This window comes from Triturus cristatus, chromosome 2_2, assembly GCF_964204655.1.
Source record: "Triturus cristatus chromosome 2_2, aTriCri1.1, whole genome shotgun sequence".
NCBI classification, from domain to species: domain Eukaryota; kingdom Metazoa; phylum Chordata; class Amphibia; order Caudata; family Salamandridae; genus Triturus; species Triturus cristatus.
In genome coordinates, this window is record NC_140582.1 from 1,167,245,323 (window position 1) to 1,167,266,557 (window position 21,235).

At 44.4% G+C, this 21,235-nt stretch overlaps 1 protein-coding gene across 2 annotated transcripts in view; it reads left to right on the forward strand.

The window, feature by feature from the left end:
• The window catches only part of LOC146863304 (uncharacterized), a 306,982-nt gene that overhangs the window by 225,014 nt on the left and 60,733 nt on the right, over window positions 1-21,235 (forward strand). For both annotated transcript variants that reach the window (XM_085642718.1, XM_085642719.1), the window contains exons 8-9: window positions 2,525-2,895; window positions 16,334-17,169. In XM_085642718.1, coding sequence (XP_085498844.1) covers window positions 2,525-2,895; window positions 16,334-17,169 — 1,207 coding nt within the window. The remainder of the gene's footprint in view (window positions 1-2,524; window positions 2,896-16,333; window positions 17,170-21,235) is intronic.

Here is a 21,235-nt window from a genome sequence, read left to right on the forward strand (position 1 = left end):
TACAATTACAATTCAAACTGTTTACAAACTGCATTACTACTATACAGTATGTATTGCTTACCTGTGCCAGGCTTGCTTGGTTCTAGAAAATAAAATAACAAAGAAAATTTTCAATTTTAAAATAACTAAAACAATTGGTCTGAAGTTCAGTCTTTTAGTGTTTGAATTAATTTGCTGAATGTGTACAAACAATGCTTAACACGTTACTCTGACACTGCCTTACTGCTCGACCACACTACCACAAATAGAGAGTGAGGTGCTATCTAACTCTATCTCTGTGGACTCTGTGCTTACTATACATCACTTTGGTATAGTACATACAGAGCCAGCTTACTACAAAGACCCATAGCCGAAAGCACTAATAAGACGCACCTGCTAAAGTGGAAACGGTTCTGCTGCTGGTGCCAAAGGAACAACGTACACAGATTTCGTCATATCTCCTCTCCTTAGCAAAATACTGTCTCGCATTCTCTTTAGTTAAGGTACACCTCACCTCTTTTTCCAGCTACAAAAGATCTCCTCCAGTTCCATCTCTGTGTCTCGAGTCTAGTGAAGGAATTCATGAGGAGACTCTTCTGTGCCTTCCTTCTGGTGCGAACGCCCCCTCCGGAATGGAGACTTAACCTAGTCCTCGTGCAATTGATGAGGCAGCACTTCGAACCAGTTCACAAAGCTGAGCTAAAATTTTGGACCTGGACAGTAGCTCTCCTCCTGGCTCTCACATCCACGATGAGAATTAGCAAAATCAGTCTTTTACCATCCAAGAACAATTTCTTAATTTCACAGAAAAGTCTGTGGATCTGCAGGTGAACTCATCTTTTATTCCAAAAGTTCTGACACTTTAACAAACCAGTCATACCCTAATCTTTTTTCCAAATACGTCTACGCAGCACAGCAAGCGCTGCGTATGCTAGACGTAAAAATATGTATTAAATTCTACCTGCAGAAGACTAAGGACATAAGAAGAAGGGATCAGCTACTGGTGGCCTACTGACTAGACCGGGAAGGGACAGCAGTTACTAAGGCCACTGTCGCCAGATGGGTCCAATTCTGCCACGACGAGACGAGGCTACCAAGCCCTTAACAAGGACTAAAGCAAATTCCTCAAAAAAGGGGTGGGGGGGGAGTTACCCCAATGCTACGCAAAGGGACGGTGTGAGTACAAGAAACAAACCAGTCCCTGTAGAGTTAAATAAAACGGGGCAATTGCCTCACTAAGGAGCAAGTGTCTCCCTATCGATATAACCCAGTTAGCATTACTAATGTACAGAAAAAAACTTCCATATTAATCAATTTCGAAAACAAAATTCATTTACATAAAAATGTATTCATTATTTGTAAACATGTATTTGTAGACCTCTATATTCAAACATATGATTCTACAGATAATATAATAAAAATGAGTAATACTCCTCTTCACAGAGGTAACAGTCTAGATAATACAACAATAATTCATGTGTCAGCTAAAAACTTTTTTTAAAAGAGTCGACGCAGTGTTTCGGTGTAACCTTGAAATTTTCACCTTCTTCAGGACTAGTATTCAGCAAATCTAAACAATAAAAATATTTTATTTAGACATCTGTACATTTGGACAATCGTTAATGGTATTCATCTATCTAATTCACTTATTCTATCATTTAAATACAATCACTTGATCCTCCTTATCGCAAAAAATATTGTATTTCATTTTTCATTGATCACTTTAACTGGTGTTGAGTAAATTTAAACCAGGCATGTAGGGTTATACTAATCGCTTCCTCTGTAATAAATTGGAGTATCCCATGTTTCCTCCTTCGCGAGAAAACAGTGTGACATACTTTTGAGCTAATAGTCACATTAAGGGTCAAGTTGGCCAAAAGAATAATATTATGGTTCAACCTGCCCTGCATATTATGCCTTTACTTTGGTATGATTGACATACCTTAAATTGAAATAGAACTTGATTCAAATTCCAAGATCTGTGGAAGTGTTAACCTCATCCAGTAGAGAAAGCTGTACTGAAACAACAGGAAATTGTGCATATACATACTGTAAAAGGTTAGTGCCTCATGTTTAGCATACAATTAGGGCTAACTTGTAGGTAACATGTATGTGTAAATAAAAATGCCCTGTCAAAGCAGTTGAATTTGAGTGATCTGATTATACCTTGCAGTGATTTAAATTCATTAAAGTTTTTGGTTTTATCACATTATATGTTTAAAGAAATAAGTGGAGAGCGGTGAAAGCAGTTCTTAAATTACTGCGGTTATCTTGACCAGCAAAAAGTCATCTGTGATCCGTCAAAACTGTAAATTCTTCTAAAGCTTTGCTTAATCGATATCATCAGCGTAAACTAGACTGATTCTGAATAACAGAAGGCTTAGTGTATGTTTGAATTGTAGATGAACGTGTCTAACAATAAAGCCAGTACCATGAATTGTCTTTCTAGTGTCCTGTATGCAAGCAAGACCTAACCCTCAACCTTACTGATGGTAAAGAAGCTATTTTAGTTGGTTTGTGTTAATGTTTTTGTTTTTCTTGACAGAGAATACCCACTGCGCGATTATCGCAGTCGGGAGAGATACAGTCCCAGAAGGCGTATTTCATTATCACGAGATTACAGCCCTAAGCGTATCAGGGGGTCACCTTCAAAGCCAAAAGCTTACCGAACACGTTCAAGGAGCCCAGTGCACGTTAGATCTTCACTTAAGAACCGAACAAGAAGTCGATCCAAACGCCGGTCCTGGTCCCCTCGACCTACTAGGTCCCCTCGTCGTTCCAGGTCCCCTCGTATTTCCAGATCCCCTCGTCGTTTAAGGTCCCCTCTGAGACATAGAAGATCAACATCTATTTCAAGAAGCAGTCGGAAGGCTGATCGAGGGCATCATTCTCCCAGAAATAGCACTACATCTCAAGGTATGAAAATTCCTATAGTTATTTATGCACTGGATTGCTAGGAATTTGTTAAAGCTCTATCTTTATTATGAAACGTCTTTCTTTTTTAATATGTTTAATGTAGTCTCATTATTTTAATGTAAGATATTTTTTAACATTTTTATTGCATTTTCTTATTATTTTTAAATCAAATAGTAACAACATAACATGTTTCTAGTGCCTCATATATGTAGCAGTACCAGATCATTTCCAGGCCAACTTCTAGACATATCGAAAAAGTAAATTTTAATTAACAAAATAATCATACATTTAGCTTTGAGTTCCCTATGGTTAACCTGACTATTATGCACTATTGCTGTTGCAATGACTGTTAATAAAGTGGTGTTCATGCTGTGCAGGGGTTTATGTAACAGGTGACCATCAAATATTTTGAAGAGTGGATGGCAAATCCAGTCTGAGACGATTAGTCCAACTGCTATGAATTCCACATCCCTACATCTACTACACTGTAATTGAGGGAGTCTGGTGATGTTTTCCATTATTATCTTTATGTATCCTAGCCGGTGGAATTGGAGAATTCAAAGGTGGCAGATTATCCAAGTCAGAAGTTCCAACAAAATTCATATCAATACTAATGCTAATTCTGTGACTTAAAAACCGATCTGTCGGTTTTGTGACATGACCCTTCCGTGCTAATGTACAATTTGATTTAAAAGTGGTGGCATATCAAAAGGTGAAGATCTTGTTAACGCTTTTGCTTGTGGTTGGTTGTCCTTCTTTCGATTTCATATGCGTTGGTAATCCAGCTGTTAATAGGAAGGAAGTGGCAGTAGTGGTCTGTTGGGCAGTACACCAGTTCAAGAAATTTGAAACACAGCAGTGGTAGCTTTGCAACATGAATCTTTTCTAGATTCTCACGCTGTGCATTTATTCCCCCATCTAGTGGTTGGATCCAGAATTCTCTTTGCCTCCTTCTCGTGTGTGTGTGTCGTTGACCATCATTTTGTGGTAACCCTATCACCTGTGTAACCTCAAACAGCACCCTGGAAGTTCTGTGCGTGGTTGCCATCTTCATATTCTGTTTTCTGATGTCCAGTCCGGAAGCACTCCAGAGGAGCTCGGAAGTATCTACGAAAATTTACAGACAAAGGAAGGAAAAGTCAACCGAATGGCACTGAAAGTCACTGAAGGTTGGGAGAAAACAAAGAGGAGGGGAGCCCTCTCTACCCCATCGGAGTACTCCGTCAGTGAGCAATATGTGGCCAGAGAATGCAGAGAAGTGGTGACAGATAAGGGATTTGGAGAACAAATCTGCCCTAACTGCTACCACAAGTGTGAGTAGAGCGATCCACACAAGGTCTGCAACCTGTGCATCTCGATGGATCACAATGCTGAAAAATGCAAAGCCTATACTGAATTTGTACCAAAGACCCTCAATGCAACGTTGAAGCAACAACAGGCACACCACACCATGGCTGGCACCAACAGACCACAGGAATCCCTAAGAAATCTGGGCCTCTCCAGTGACGACAAGGAAAACAGCAAGGAAGCAGAGACAGTACAAGGGGGATTGTCGGACGCAGAAGGGAGTGGCGTCGACATTGAAAGGGTAGACGCTGCGAAGAAGTCGACCAGAGATGCAGAAAAGACCAAGCTTCAAAAGGTAACTAATGATCCCAAAGCCCCCTTGACTCCAATGTACTACGGTCAGCACAAAAGGAAAGAGCTGCATGGGTTCCAACCAAAGGGATCCAGTGGGGGCAAACCCTCAATCCTACCCTAGGCACCAAGGAGGGGGTGAGGGACAGAGAGCCCATGGCCTCAAAAAGGAAGACCTAGACGACTTATGCCGAGCATTAGTTCGAGAAAAAACAAGTATCTCTGCTGAAATGGCGGCACCCCTGCAGTTCAACGAAGAGTTCGCTGACTACCTGAAGGCATTCCGCATATCCACAAAGCCTTCAAAGCTGAGGGAAGCAGACGACAATGTACCAGACATTGAGGCACCCTCGTCACCAGAGCCACATTAAGAGGAGCAGGGCGACTTATTCGACTACGAGTAGGACGAGTCCATCAGATGGAGACGGAGTGAGTTTGACGAATGACAGGATCTCGATGCTGAATCACCCTAGGATGGTGTAGATAGCTAACCCTAGAGATCTTCGTCCCAGCGGACCTGTTCATGTACAATGGACTAATCAAGAGGGCGTCAGATTTGTATGGAGTCCAGGTCAAGGAAGAGAGGGAGGAATCATACTTCCTCCTGCAAACTATGATGCCATCAAAGAAGGCAAATTTGTACCTACCCATACTTCCCAGCAAACTAGATCGGAATAAGAATGTCTTCAAGGAACCTTCCACAGCCAGGGCGATCACCCATCAAATGTAAAATAAATGCAAGCACTCCTATCAGGACCCTTAATACAGCAGGGGCAACGTACGAGCAGATGCCATCAGACTGGCGAAAGCCAGGAAAGGAAAAAACTCTCCCACCTCAACAGGGCCACCACTAGAGAAGGAGAGCAAAAGACTGGACCTGGTGGGTAGAAAGAACGCAATACTTTAAAATACTTTAAAATGGCAACACTACAAAAAGTGATCTTGTTCCTAAAAAATAAAGATTACACTGCCACTCTGGTCCTAAAGGACGCCTTACGCATCCTAATGAATCAGAAGCACAAGTACTGCCTCAGATTAGTTGTGGACAAAGTACACTGCCATTTGAGAGTGCTACCTTTTAAGAGAGTCTGCACCAAGATTGTTCACAAATTGTGTGGTAGCAGTGGTAGCGCACCTGAGAAAACTGGGTATATACGTTTACCCATATCTGGATGGCTGGCTGGTAAAAGCGAACCTGCAAACAGAAATGCCACTGAGACATGCAAACAGTTGTTAACATACTTCAAAGTCTCGGGTTCACCAGAAATCATCACCACTCATGGAGCAGGTGATGGTGTTCCTGGGGATGATATGTGCATACCCAGTCAACAACAGGGCACTAGCAATAGCCGAGAAAACTTTCCTGTTCCGGAAGCAGCAGTCTGTCATTGAGGAAGTTGATGGTCATGATGGCATCATGCATCCCGCTAATACTGCATGCTACCCATACAGAAATGTTTCGACAGCAAATGGTTACAAGCCATGTAGAGCTCGGAGGATCTAGTGGTTGTCACATCAAAGTTTCAGAAGGAGATAGAATGGTGGAACCTGAAAAATGTGAGGGTGGGAGACCTTTCAAGCTACCAGCTCTCACAGTGACCATAACAGATGCATCAGGGCTGAGGAGCGCACATGGACAGTTTGAAGGTCAGAGGTCTCTGGAGCCTGACAAAAGCTGTAAAAGCCACAAACTATCTGGAACTTAAGACAGTCTTCCTAACACTGAAAGCATTCCAGACGAAAGTGAAGGGACAGACGGTACTTATCCAGACGGACAACACAAGAACTATGTTCTGTCTTAACAAGCAAGGGTGAACAATGTAGTCCCCACTGGTGAAACCAACACAAGACATAAGGAGTTGGGTGATCCAACTTAACATGAACATGGTAACAGTACACCTTCCCGGGAAGCAGAACACAGAAGCAGGCAAGGAAACACCTCCCACGAGTGGGAGATAAAGCAGGAAGTACTGCATGGCGTTTGCAGATGATGGGGGACACTAAGCACAGACCTATTTGCAACCCAGTATATGCAAAATTCCAACACTTCACGTCCAGGTTTCCACACCACCAATCCGAGGGGAATGCCCTGTTGATGGACTGGTCAGGGAGATTTGCCTGCACCTTTTCACAGATTGCCTGGATCCCTAGGGTACTGAACAAAGCCAGACTGCAAGGGACTACACTAATACTCATCGCTGTGCGGTGGGCCAGACAGGCATGGTAGTCTGGCCTACTAGAGATGCCCAGGGGGCAAATCAAAGCAACACAGGACCTGTTAATCGTGCAGGACAGAGGAATGTGTCACCCAGAAACGGCCACACAGTCTGTCAGCATGGCTCCTGAATACCTAGAATTTGGTCACCTATATAATAATAATGTATTTTGTAGAGCGCAATGGCTACCTCACACAGAGGTGTCCCGGCGCTGAAATAGTCAAGCAGACAGGTGAAGTGTGAAATGTGAGGGGCTAACCTTGGCTGAATAGCCAAGTCTTTGATGCCTTCCTGAACTCACGTTCGGATTGGGTTAGGCGAAGTCTATCTGGAAGGGAGTTCCAGAGTCTGGTTACCACCACTGAAAATGTTCTGCCTCCAATATGGGCCTTTGCAAATTAAGGGACACAAAGCACATTCAAGGAGTTGGATCTTAAGGAACATTTTTGTTGATAGGTGAGTATGCGTTTCCTGATGTAACAAGGGCACGTGCCTCTCGGGGCCCTGAAAGCTACCTTCAGGGCCTTAAATTCTATCCGTTTTGCCACTGCCAACCGATGGAGCTGTTTAAGCGGTGAGATGTGTTGTCTAAAAGGAACTCTTCTAATTAGTCTCGCATCCGCATTTTTTCACCATCTGCAGACTCTTAATCAGTATGCGGGTAGCCCCAGATAGACTATTTGCGTAGTCCAATCTTGATGTTACTGAAATTTGCAAGGGAAACTATTACGGTCTGTCGCCAGGATAAGCAAGGGTACACCGGTATCAAAAGGAACAATTGCACGGTCGGATTGTGAAAATTATCCTCTGCAATGCAACGGGTGCTTATGTAAAGTGCTCTGATACCTTGGGTCAAGTTTGTGCTACATAAAACGTCCCCCCAAACAAATTCACACACCGGGGCACACTCGACCAGGAAAAGGGTACAACCCTACAGTTCCTAGCTAACGAATCTATTGGCGACATCTGTATGGCTGCAGTCTGGTCAGCCCCACACACCTTCACAAAACACTATCATGTGGACATCCAGGTAAATAAGGAAGCACAGGTGGGACAGAAAGAACACCACCACCTGTTTGGCAACGCATTTACATCTCAACCTATCCATCCTAAGCAAAGCAGCACCCCTACGTAATCTGATGCACAGCATGTGAGTCCCGAAAGGGGTTCATACTGCAAAGCGAAATGGTTACTTACCAGTAGGAGTAGTTTTGCAGCCTGAAGAGTTTTTGGGATTCACATGCGACTCACCTGCCTCCCCGGAGATGGAGATAAAAGGATTCAGGCAAGTTGAGCAACACGCCAAGATGGTAGTTCCTAACAGAACACATAAGGAAAAGCAGAAAAAAGAAGCTGAAGATGGCAACCACATACAGGAACATCCAGGGTGCCGACTGACGTCACACATGGCCTGAACTTATCAACAAATGGTGGTCAACACCAACACAAACAAGCATTGGCATAGCCAATAGGTCTCGCCTTTGGGACCTTATGTGTTAAGCCAGAACTTTTGGCTATGTTGTAGAGCATTGTAGCTGCTGTGCATTATGTTGAAAAGTTATAATAGAAAGTGTTTTTTTTTTTACCTTTATACAAACCAAGATGACATTATATACAACTAAACAACCTGATTTAAAAAAATCATTTTAACATAAAAAATGTCTTCTAGTTTTTTTGTACTTGCACTGCCGGCAACTTCTTCCTGCCTGTTCTCATGCTTGTTTGTTATAATTGTTTCTGTTACGGGGGAGCGGGACATAAATAACGGGGGAGACGAGGTTGGAAAACAGCTTCATATTGAAAATGTTACTTGGCATTGTAATGGCCGGGTAAGTTAAACGCTCTTGGCTGACATCTGCTGAGCTCAGCAACAGGTCGTAGTCTACTGACTGAGGTCATGTGAGCGCTGCAAAGTCCTGGTAAATGAGACATTGCTTGTAGAGCCAATAAAATCAGCAACCGTGCTGTATACGATACCATGTTTAAATCGTTTTGGTATTACTATTAGACCGTAACTTCATGTAGACTATAGGATGGAAGCCTCGCGTTTTGTATCTCATTAACATGTCTTTAAACATAAAAGCTGGCTATTCGTGGGTGTAAGATAAAATCACAAGCAGCACTAAGGCCTTGGTGAGTTGGGCAGCAGCTCTTCCCGACAGCAGACATCTCTGATGGCTGCAGCCTGGGGTGCGCTGGAGCACTGGCGTCTGACTGTATGATGTACATTGAGGGCGCGAGAGCAACTTACCTAGTGCCGTTGTAAACAGGAATGTAAATCGCGTTCTCTTCACAATGCTTTAGACCGCACAGGGAAATGGGTGGCTGCGCAACACAATGAACTTTGAAGGGGGTCGTAATGAATTCAAAGTCCCATTGAGATAAACAGCCGCTTGTTGTGGGCGGCAGTGAATGGGCTCCCTGTACAGTGCACCGGCCCGGTGGGCCTCTGACAGCCTCGGAGAAGGAAGGGAGCGAGGGGGGGCCCTGCAGGTGACAGCAGAGGTCTGGAGCCGTACTCGCGCGCTGAAGGGAAGGGGGGGGGGTGGGGAGGTGACTGTGGTGGCAGACTAAGCGTGGGCGCGAGGGAGGGAGGAAAGGAGCAGGGGCAGGGAGCAGGTTCCCAAGTAACTCACCTGAGGCGGGAGAGGGTGCGTCGTGGCTGCGTCATGTGAAAGTGGGACGGGACTGCAGGCTAGCACACCTCATCAGGCGGGCATTTAAAACAAGCGCGCGGTCACAAAAGTGACCGCGCTGGGTTAATTAGTAACCAGATACTGGAATGCAGCTAATTGATAACAGATGGTGCTGTGTGGCAGGCTGCGCGTAACCGCAAGCCCTAGGCCGTGGGCGGCTACAATTCCAGGCAAGGTGGGACATGCACCCGCCAGGGCCCAATTGCATGCTGTCTTTCTTAGAAAGACGCATGCAAAGGCCAATAGGGGAGATAAAAAAAAATTACATGGCACGAGCGTGTGTTTGGAATTTGAAAGCCCTAACTAAATGTCTCGCAGCGCATGCGCGCTGGCTCAGACGAGACCTAAAAAGGAGCGAGAAAAAGGATAAGAGACCATTCCGGACCCAACCACTAGAAGGTGGTATAAATGCACAGCATATGAATCCAGAAAACCTTTCAGGCTGCAAAACTACTCCTAATGGTAAGTTAAAAAAAAAAAATTCTGCATTGAGAATACCAGACTACAGCAATAACTAATGTGAAGAGTATGCAACAAATAAAACAAGCATTTGCATAGCCGATAGGTCCCGCCTTTGGGACCTTATAATTGTTTAGCCATGCAACAGTTGATGTTGTTGCACCAAGGATATTGTGCTGGATAACTAACCACTTATAAGGTCCCAAAGGCAAGACCTATTGGCTATGCCAATGCTTGTTTCACAAGTAGCTGAAAGGCTGGAACATATGTACAGCAGAGGTTACACTTTGAGCAACACTGCAGCGGTGTGATCCGTGCAACAGATGTGCAATCACATTATCACAAGTCCCTACGTGAAACTGCACCACACCCACTCCGCTCACCGCAGCAAAGAGTATTACACGGGAACAGATAAATGTAGCCTCATCTTATTAATGAGAATGCATCCTGTGTATTACTGAAGCAAATGAGACTTCGAGGTACATTCAAGGCAGAGGACGAGGGTTCATCCCTCGGGGTTAGACTCAAGGACTCTCGCACGGATGTTGTACCCCCTCCCCTCCCCACCCCCCCAGCCATCACTAATCTCCAAAACTAGAAAATGCCACAGGAGCAACCAGCAGACCCCAATGGACGAGGGTATGAGTATCTGGTATCAATAATGTGCATGAGGGATTGAATATTGAAAAACAGAATATTTATAAAATACCTTCAGTGTATCATAAAAACCATAAATGCAAAAGAGAAAACATGACCAGCCATGACATTTATTCAAGAATTGGCTTCATATAAACAAATATTCCAAAACACAGTGTAAACATTTTGTCAATAATAATGGGAAAAGATATGCACTCGGTGTGGGTACACAGTGCGGATAGTGAAGGTGGCCATAAGTGAGCAAAGACAGCAAAAACTACACAAAAACCATTGCAGAGAGCCCTGTAAAAAGAACAAAGTTTGTGAACAGTATACACAGTGCCCTTTAGCAATGAATCACAAATGTATTACAGGCCGTATATAGGTCAACAGCGTTTTGGCCCTTATGCAGTACACGAGTCCTCATCAGGTCAAGCAGTAATTGAACTGAACTCGTCCGGTACGAGTTACAACACCAATGAAAGGAAAATGCGGCAAATAACGAATCCCATCTAAGAAATAAAGAAATGAAATCTGGTCATGCTCATAGATAATATCTACAATTCTGAACAAGTTGCGAATACCAAGAAGACTAGAGAGGGGAGAATAAATCCAGAAAATAAGAGAATAGTGTTCAAAGTGAACGGTGAACCCACGTGACAAAGTGCTCACTCAGTGGTACACAAAACAACTCGAGAAGGAATCACCGATCTGGTGAAGGAAAATGCAGAGAAATAATCAGGGGGTTAAAAATCAATTTAGGATAAACTGAGATGTAGAAGTCGGAGAGAAAGTAGCAATATTAGCAGGCCTGCTCGAGCCTAAGAGCGACATACAAGTATACAAGGAAATGATTTGCAGGAGGCGGACACCCAGGGACAGACAAAGTGATGTAATATGAAGGCTACTGATTGTTATATGGGGGTTAAAGCGAAAGTCACTGTTAAAAGGTAATCAATGGGTTAAAAGTCAAAAAAGGATGAACTGACCTAAAGATTTAAATAAAAAAAAAAGAAAATTCAGCGGGACACTGGCCGTCTCTACAGGTTTACCCCATGAGAATGGCGGTGTATAATCATGAGCCCAGGGGGAGCAGTTAATTCCCAGGGAATGCAATATGCATCTGTATCCAAGGGTGGTGGTGGTGGTGGTGGTGGTGGTGTCTGCGAGTTTAGTGATATCTATCCCTGTGGGAAGATTCGCTTTCAGGAATACCAAGGGGCTGGAGCCGCCACCGTCACCTCCACCAGTGAATTGGGTCACAAGGTCGCTGAAAAGCACGAGGAGCCGCAGATGCGCGGCAGGGAAAGCTTAGCCCGGAATAAATCTAGGCTCCACGGGCCAGTGTGAACCCAGGGCCATGGCGAGGCGGCGCTGCCTAATTTTTATTTTTTTTGTAAAGCTTATGAAACATACACCTCAACCCCTTTATTGGCAACTGAGAAATATGCACAAAAAGAACATACTGCGAGCGAGCAAGTGAATTACCCATCCGTGTGGGGTGAGTACTTTTGCATAACTCCCCCACAGCACACACAATGCACCACGACGACCTACGAAACATGACGGACGAAATACTTGCTATCTAATAAAAGTATTAACTGAAAAAAGTGTTAGGCAGCATCAACATGCCTAAATCTAGTTCCCCGCACAGGCATGGACAGATGCAGGTATTAGGCTGAGGTGGGCAATTCAGAAACAACAACTCGAGCTACAAGTAACAAATACTTGTATTGGGACAGCGGTAGAGGGGGGGGATGTTTAGTCAACCAATGGTAGAGGAAGCTCAACTAACTTAAAATTTCGAACCAAAATGTGGCAGAGCTTGTCGCCAAGTGCTGACCGTGTGACTAATCTCGCTTTATGGTGGTGCATTGTCATGGACTGCGGCCACATCATTAATGTGCAGCAGTGGACAGTGAAGCCCAACCAAGCTTTGTTCTGATGCACTGTGACAAGTTACAAGCCCACGAGGGGTGGGCGCGCCACAGCGAGCGATCTGTTTTCAATTATCGCTCCCGTGTCTGGGCACGATAATCGAAAACAGATGTGGCCTGTGCGGGTAACCGCAAGTAATAGGCCGTGGGCGGCGCAGAGGCGGAACATGCACCCGCCTTTGCCCAATTGCGTGCAGTCTTTCTTAGAAAGACGCACGCAAAGCCCATTAGCCTCGGAGAAAAACAAAAGCACACTCACGAGCGTGTGGTGAGCTTTCTAAAGCCCATTACTAAAAGTCAAGCAAGCTGCACATGCGCGCTTTTCTAGGCTCCACCTAAAAAGGTGTGACAATAAGTATTAAAGAATCACCAACATGATCTACTCTCTCTCTGTCTACTGATCTTAGCCTAATATTTTATTCAGAAAAGCCGGTCAACCGGCAAAGGGTCCATTGCTATAAAAGCATTGCCACTGTAACGTTGATAATCGTTATAGATTGCCATGTTATTCATAGTACTTAGGTGGGAAGGAAGGGGAGAGTATGGATGCCCCACTAGTTCCAGTTATGTATTGTTAGGATCAGAAGAAAGGGGGACTGCAAGGTTATTTGCTAAAATAATTAAAACCGCTTCTAGGTAGCTGCAAGAACAGATGGAATGCAATTGTCTTAAACGTTTTTGCACAATCAGGATTTATGCTATCGGGGTGACTGTTTATGCTATCTTATCTATGTGGCCAACTGCAATCCACTAAGGGTACACTAAGTGAGGAGTTCAGAATAACAGCAGTACACCCACACATGCATCCTTTTTGTACTGGTTTGCACATATTTGCCAGGGAATTTGTACGCAGGAAAAGTAGGAATGAAAATTAGACCATTGGTGAATCTGCAGGCAGTAATGAATTGTCCCACATCACTGCCTGTTAGTTTCGTTGATATGAGTTATACGTCTGAGTGAAATAATGTAGTGTGATCTGAGATTTACAATTATAAACATGCGTATGTGTGCCTTTATAGGGCATATCTGCCTGTGATTGTTAATTATTAAACATAAATGTCTGTTTGAGCGTCCTTGCTTATGGAGAATGTACTTTGTTTCCCTCTAGTTGACACCCTGAAAGATAATAGAGCCACTGCTAATTAGGAAGACCGTGAAACTGTGCATCTTGTTGTGTTTGGGGGTTCTATTTCATATAGAATTAAGTGTGGTGCCTACGGCTGCTGCAGCTCTGAGACCATTTTCTCTTCTGCAGGAATGATTTTTAGGTCTCGGCTAGCGAAGGCTGCGCTTGCGCAGTCTCGTTCGCGAGATTCAATGATTTCAGTACGAGGCTTGAACCCGCCCCTCTTCTCCATTGGCTGGCTTCCTAAACGGACGCCAGCCATTGGAGGAGAGGGGCGTCTGTCCGTTTAAGCCCCGTCTTTTTCGGATTTGGGGGCGTGTTTTTTGATTTTTTTTTTTTCTCTCCTCTGGAATGTAAACATTCCAGCCAATGGCAAGATGAGAGAAGGAAAAACACGACCCCCCAATCCAAAAATGACGCGCTGTTTCTGACGCAGTTTCGTCCCCTCCCCTCAGATGGCAGAGAGAGGAGACTGCAAGCAGAGGCGCTGCTGAAAGCGCCTTGCTATGGCATTTTCAAGCCTAATAGCCCAGACATTAGTCCAAGGATCACCCCACAAATGTTTGTCGTTCAATGAGTACAGCCGCAAACTGCACGAAGGAAGGAGCGAACACTGCTTCTTCGAGGTGTAGCCCGGGGATCTACGCGAGCGCTGCAGATCATTGTGAGGCAATTAGTGGCTCCGCGACAAAGCCGTTAATTGGCTTAGACACACTGTGGCCTGTCTGAGATGCTTGTTTGTTCATACCTCGACTGGAGGGTCCAAGGCACAGGGTCTTAAAGGTCGACCGGCTCTTCACTGCCTTGCTCGTGACTCACTAGTCACTGCACGCCTTAAAGTGATAGGGGCCAGCAGCACGCCGCTATTCGTGTCTTCAGCGAGAGATGCTGTTTAGAAACCGATCCGAGAGCGGGGATTGTGCGCTGCGAGGCGGCGCCGCGCTCTGTTTGCTAATTTTTAATGCATCGCCTCGAGTGGAATCACAGAAAGACGGGCTTTTTTTCTGGAAAATACCAGGCCCTCCAAGCCGGGAACGGAGTCTGACAAAAGCGAGGGGGAGATTACAAAAGAAACCGAGCCGAGAGCGGGGATTGTGCGCTGCGAGGCGGCGCCGCGCTCTCACGGCGCTTTTGTGCCGGATGTGGGCGATTTAAATTCGGAGCCGGTGAGATAGTCTGCTGCTCCTTCCCGAGGTGAGGCCGGGAGCGGCGGTAATCAGTGCTGGCAGGCTGAGCCCCCCCCAAGCCCTCGCCCTGGTCCTTGGCAGGTGAGAGAGTCCAGTCTTCCATGCACGGGGTCACAGTGGGTGCAGGGGAAACCTTGAGCGGGTGCTCTCACTCTCACCTAGCGCCTAGACATTCAGAGTGGGGAACCCCGTCCCTGGGGAGCAGAATGGAACACGCAACTCCCCCTCATCCGTCTTCCTCCTTGTCTCACTCCTTCCTAGAGAGGGTTTTGCCTCACCGTTACCCCATGATAACACCCTAAAAGTAATACAATGCTGGTCTAGGCATTGGCTCCACAGAACCCCTGCCCGGGTCATAGAAACAAACGAGGGACTATCCCTCCTCCCACTCCGGGTTATCTCTGGCAAGACCTGGCTCCCAAATCTGGTATGTCTTTAGGTTTTTATCTGTAAACATATATACTTGAAAAGTTATTCTATGTACGCATTTAAATGTTTTGGAATGCGTTGACAAGGCTGTAAAAGCTGCCCGGCTTTTGGAAAAGTGTCTGCCAGTTTTTTTTGTTTTTTTTAATGGAGGCGCGGCTCAGCTGGGTCAGGGCACGTCTCGCAAAGTGTTTGGAGGACGCAAGAATATATCCTCCGTCAGTATCCGAGAGACGGTGCTGTGATGAGCCAGGACTTCTCCCTCAGAAGAGAGAACGCAAGAATGCACCCCCTCTCTGTTTATGAACCCCCCTCTGAGTGTATGCACCCCCTCTCGGTTTATGCACCCCCTCTGAGTGTATGCACCCCGGCTCAGTGGGTTAATGTTTGCTGTAGAGGTGTGTGTGTGTGGGGGTGTGTGTGTGTGTGTGTGTGCGGGGGTGTGTGTGTGCGCCTCTGTGTGGGTGGCTTTTTTTGTAGGTGGGTCTATGCGTGGGTGGCTCTGTCTGTGTGTGGGTTGCTCTGTGAATAGCTGTGTAGGTGGCTTTGTGTGTGTGGGTGCAAATGCAATAGGTCTCGCATTTGAGAGAGATTAAGCTATTGACATTGTAAATAACAATGCCGTTTTAAAAACATAAACAAAAATAATGTCATGAGCAATGGCAATAGCTCTAACTTTAACAATGCCGAGACCATTGCATTGTAAATGCTTGTTCTTTATAGTCAATAAACAGTTTCCTTCATTGATTTTATACAGGTGCCTCTGTGCCTCCTGCTTTTGAGTATGTACAAAGTTAATATAGATTATTTGCAATCTCCATTTATTACATTGAGCCAGACATAAAGTAGGATTGATGGGAATTTTTGGTTCTCATCGGTTGGGGGAAGCTGACATTAATACTTCTAGAAGTTAAGTCAAATGCAGATTAAGAACCAGAAAGGGAACATTTTAATAATAAGAAAAAAAAGTAAGTGTTTATTTTTGAAAGAATGGCAATGAGCGTTTAACTTTTATCTTGGGATTTCAGTGTATGTGTCGAAAACTGAGAGCATTTCTTTTCATCTTGAACTACATTCAGTTTTTTCCGTATCTTTAGATTGTTTCTTTGCTTCTCAGGGAAAAAACCTTCAGAGTCAAGCCGCCATGCTCGGGAGCTTTCAAATAAACGTGAGTCTAGCAGCTCATCAAAAAGAAAAGCAAGCAGCACGGTCTCTGGAAAAAATGATTCCAGTACTTCGTCAAAGAAGCCTGCCACTAGCAGCAGTTTATCAAAAGGTTCTAGCAGCACATCAAAACGCGTTGAAAACCAGAGTGGCAAAAATCAGACAAAGCTAGATAGAAGCAAGGCATCATCAAAGCCTGTGGCAGACACCGCGACACTGCCGGATGCTGGCAAAGTGTTGTCAAAGCCTAGCACTGGCAAAACAACGCTGAAGGCTGCTGCGCATACAGCATCAAATCCAGATGCTGGCAAAGCATCAGCAAAGTCTGACACTGGGAATACATCAATGAAGTCTGACGCTGACACAGCCCCACCAGAATCTGTTCATGGCAATGAGCCCTCGGTTCACAGCACATCCAAGTCTGCAGTCGTGGCCACTGATGACAGGTTATTGAAGGATGGCCCCAATAGTATGCTGTTTAAGAATCATCAGCCTGGGGGCGCACTTCCAGAAAAGCTCGACGTTGATGATGAATCAGATGAGGACTCGGACTGTGCTTGTGAAGCTCCCCCCTCTCCAAAAGCATGCAATGCTGCGAAACAGCCTCAGTCTAGCAGTGCATTCACTAAAAAACATGACAGTGGCTCGTCCAAACTATCCTCTAAGAAGATGCAAGAAGATCCCGACATCATTATTGTTTCCTCTGATGAAGATGACCTTGTTTGCATGGTCTTGGAGAAGTCGGCCCCTGCAACACTGGGCTCTGAAAAAAAGCAAAGCACCAAAGGGGTAAGTAGTTTTATTTTCTGTACCAGTTTGTTTTGTTTAAATGCTCTAATAAGAGAATTACTTTCTATATATTGTAAGTGCAAATTAAGTGGTAAAAGAAAATATTTTGTTTGCTCCTATTTATACAGCATGAAACACGGACACAGAAGCAAATGTTTTTTTTTATGCAGCCCTCTGAATATAGTTTTAATATCTTGTCCATAATTCGTGAATATGGAGGCAAATCTATTTTGTATGCATCATTCTGAATATCAATTTGGTATCTTGTCCATTATTGGTGAATAAGGTGATTTTATGGTGGTGCTAGTTTCATTGTGCACATTGAGCTACTGTCTGCTTTGATTGTTCCTTTACTTGAGAATCCAGCATAAGGTCTAACTTACCACTGTCCTCATGCTCTTCCAATTTGAGTCCATCATTTCTGTTTTGAGTACCCTGATTTATACTGTGGATTGCACTGAACTCCAATGTGACGGCAAGACCGCCCCTAACCCTACGAATATGGACCCTTATTACACTTGCTTTCTTTTGTCTTCTTTGACTTCTAAAAGAATCCCCATTAAAGCAGTATGTACCTCACTGAGAGATCCATGTAACTGAACCACGCGTCCTTAATCAAAAATACATTGTATCGCAAAACCAGATCTGTGCATTGAAGGCTTACTCTTATTGATGACTTCCAGATCAGCACCATCAACAATCCTCTCCAGTTCCAAAGCGATGGACCATGCTCTTGCCACCACCATAACACTAGTTACAGAAAATGATCCTTACAGCTAGGAAATCCGTTATGCACAGCCACAGCTCCCCTCATCCTCTGCAGCGCTTATGCTTATAAAGTGCAGATTAAGCTACACCTTCAGAGTAGGTCTTCAAACCTTACACTTCGCAGCCATCATCTCTCATGAATGACTACATCCAAACCCATTGTAACCATACCCCTTAAAAATCAGTGGTTTTGCAGTTTTCATCTGGGATATCAAGCACTATACAAAAGTTCCAGTCAGTACAATTGAGTAATCATTTTAACCAACTTCCCTGTCTAGTATTTTCTGAATACTTGCGATCATAGAACTAAAGTATGCGCACATTTTACTCTGCTTGTTTTCCTTCCTTTTGCCAACTTTTTTTTAAACAACTTTATTTAGAGCTGCTGGTCCTAAGACTGTAAATTCAGTTTAAACGCCAATACTCCATTACAATTATTTACACATTTATGAATAGACTAGTAATAAGCAATAGCACCAGTGGAACGTAGCTGCTCACCAGCAGCTGAAGGGAGAAAATAGGGATTGGAGACAAAAAGACAGCCGTGTTAATGACAACTTAAACAATACTCGTCATGTGATAATAGTTCTCCCCAATTCTCTGTCCCTGGACACTGGGATGTGATGAACCACACAATAATTAACACCATCCTTGTTATGTTATGTATATTTGTAGAGCGCGCTGTCACTTGGGAGGGTATCCTGGCGCAGAGCATGTCAGTCTATGCACACCAAGGGCTTAGTGGGACTGATTGAAAAGCCAGGTCTTCAGCTTCTTGCTGAATTTATGAAGTGAGGAGGAGCCCCTTATGCGTAGTGGCAGGTTGTTCCATGCCTTTGGAGCTATGTAGTAGAAGGTTTGACTGCCAGATCTGGTTTTCTGAAAATCTGGTATTTTCAAATAAGAATCTGGATGAACAGAGGTGTTGGAAGGTTTGCATAAGCAGATGCGATTGTTGAGGTATGCTGGGCCAGTGTTATGTAGTGCCTTGTAATCATGGGCATTTGAATTGTGTTCATTTGTAAACTGTGAGCAAATGGAGCTCCTTCTGTTGTGGTGGTGATACGAGTGCATCGTGGGAGGTTGAGAGTGATTCTGGCTGCCGAGTTCTGAATGATCTGCAACCTTTTGGTGAATTTTTTGTTGATCCCATTATAGAGGGTGTTCCCGTAGTACTTTAGCACTATAATCCTGTCTCTATTAATCCACACTTCCAGGTAATAAAGAGAATCACTGTGCCCCTCCAATGGAGAGTCCTTTGTGGACATGTGGGTATTAGCCGATAGCAGGAAAATCTGGGATTTACTACACTTTATGGTTACTCCTGAGAGATTAACAAATCTCATGTATTCCTTAAAGATTTGGTACATTCATTTGGGATGCTTAATATAGAGAGGCATATTATTTGCATTCATTGATTTCACTGGAGGTCAGCTGGTGTAACATAGAGCGTACTGTTAATAGTGTTGCCAGAGTTTAGCAGCCATGGGATTCAATGCGAAAAATATGGGCAACAGGGGGCACCCTCCACCTTGTAACACGGGATATTGGCATGGTTGATGATGTGGTACCATAATTCACACTTCAGCCACAGGAAGCAGGTGAAATAGCTTGATCATTCTGTAAATGTCCGAGGAATTTCTCAGCAATACAGTGAAAAGGTAATCCCATTGTAAGAAATAAAACACCTTTGGGGTGTCTGCGAAAAACACAGCGTCGTCAAAGTCAATATTGTGGAGTAGAGCCAACAGCATGTGCAGATTATGCACCATGTACCTCCGCTGGATAAAGCATAGTTGCTCGGGTCTCACCTTATCAGTCAGGAGGGGTGATAATTGTTTAGCGACCAGTTTTGCTAATTTTTTTTAGAAACCGTGATAAGGGTCTGCATGATTGATATTTGTGGTGATTTCCCCTGCTTAAGTAAAGCTATCAGGAGGGCCTCTCTCAGCAATGGGAGGAGAAGTTTCTGTACCCTGGCCTCCTTATATACTGCCAGCAGATGTTGGGTGAGGATATCTATATAGCGTTTAGAGGAACTCTGGCAGTAGGCAGTCTTAGTCTGATCATTTACCTGTCATGAGTTTGCCTATCACCTCATTAATTCAATCTATTGTGAACAGCTGTGTCAGATAAACTTGATGTGCATTGTCTAGCCTGATTATAGTAGTGCCTTCTTGATACTCAGAAGAAACTTATCTAGAGAAATATGGGGTAGTAAAGTATGGTGTGAATGCCTTCAGTACCTGCTCAGCGTTTTGTTGGCAGGTTCCTTCCCAGTCGTCTATTTCCAGGATTTCACTGGTGGCCCAGGGTCACTTGAATGGCCAAGGACCTCCCCGGTCTCTCACCTTCCTCATATGCCAGGGCCCAAGTATATTTCCCCTGGGTTTTCCTCTCTCTCTGCTACCTCTGCCTTTTCGGGTAGCTTACCTCTAATATGCTCTAGGGTGGAGATAGCCTTACACTTTGCTAGTGTTAGTTCCAGAGGCTTAATATCTTACTCTAGTCTAGGGTATGTAAGTGCAGTTGAAGGGTTTTAAGAATACCATCCATATTGTTACCTTGAAGACTTAACAGACGATGCCAATGTGTTCTACAGTACCTATATTTCTAATAAAATACTGATGTCTGTCTTCAGGTCTTTGCAGAATACCCTGTCAGCCTTCATTCTCCAGTGTCCGTCAAAGGGGCTGAGTCTTTTGGGAAGGGAGGGGAGGGAACAGACACTAGCACTGGGAAGTGATCTGACAGCATGTATGCTAGGTCCCTACATCTGACTTAACCAGCCAGTAGTCCAGTCTAGACCACATTCTATGTACTGCTGAATAAAAGGTACCTCCTCTGTCTGATGGATGCCCAAGTCTCCAGATGTCAATCAGGCCATGGTCTGACATTATGACCTGGAGTTGTGGCACTGCGCCAATAGCCCACCCATTATGACTGATGACCTGCCCAGATGCTCTTGCAGTGTATAATTAAAATCCTGATGCGCAGATCAGGGTTTTTGTCTGTGTCCAGTATCGGGACCCAGAGTGCTGTATAAAAACCTGGGTCATCTGTGTGTGAGCCATAACAGTTGACCAGGGTATTGCAGGCGTCCCCATATCCACCCAAAAATATCACTTATTTACCTAGGTCATCTGCACGTGCACCCATCACTTGCAATGGTGTGCCATTTTTATTTATTCAATTGTTCACTCCCCACGTGTATGAGGAATATGGAAACAGAACATTATATGCTGCCTATTTTGCAGCACAATTTATGAGGGTGAGATGAGGGTTTAGCATTAACATA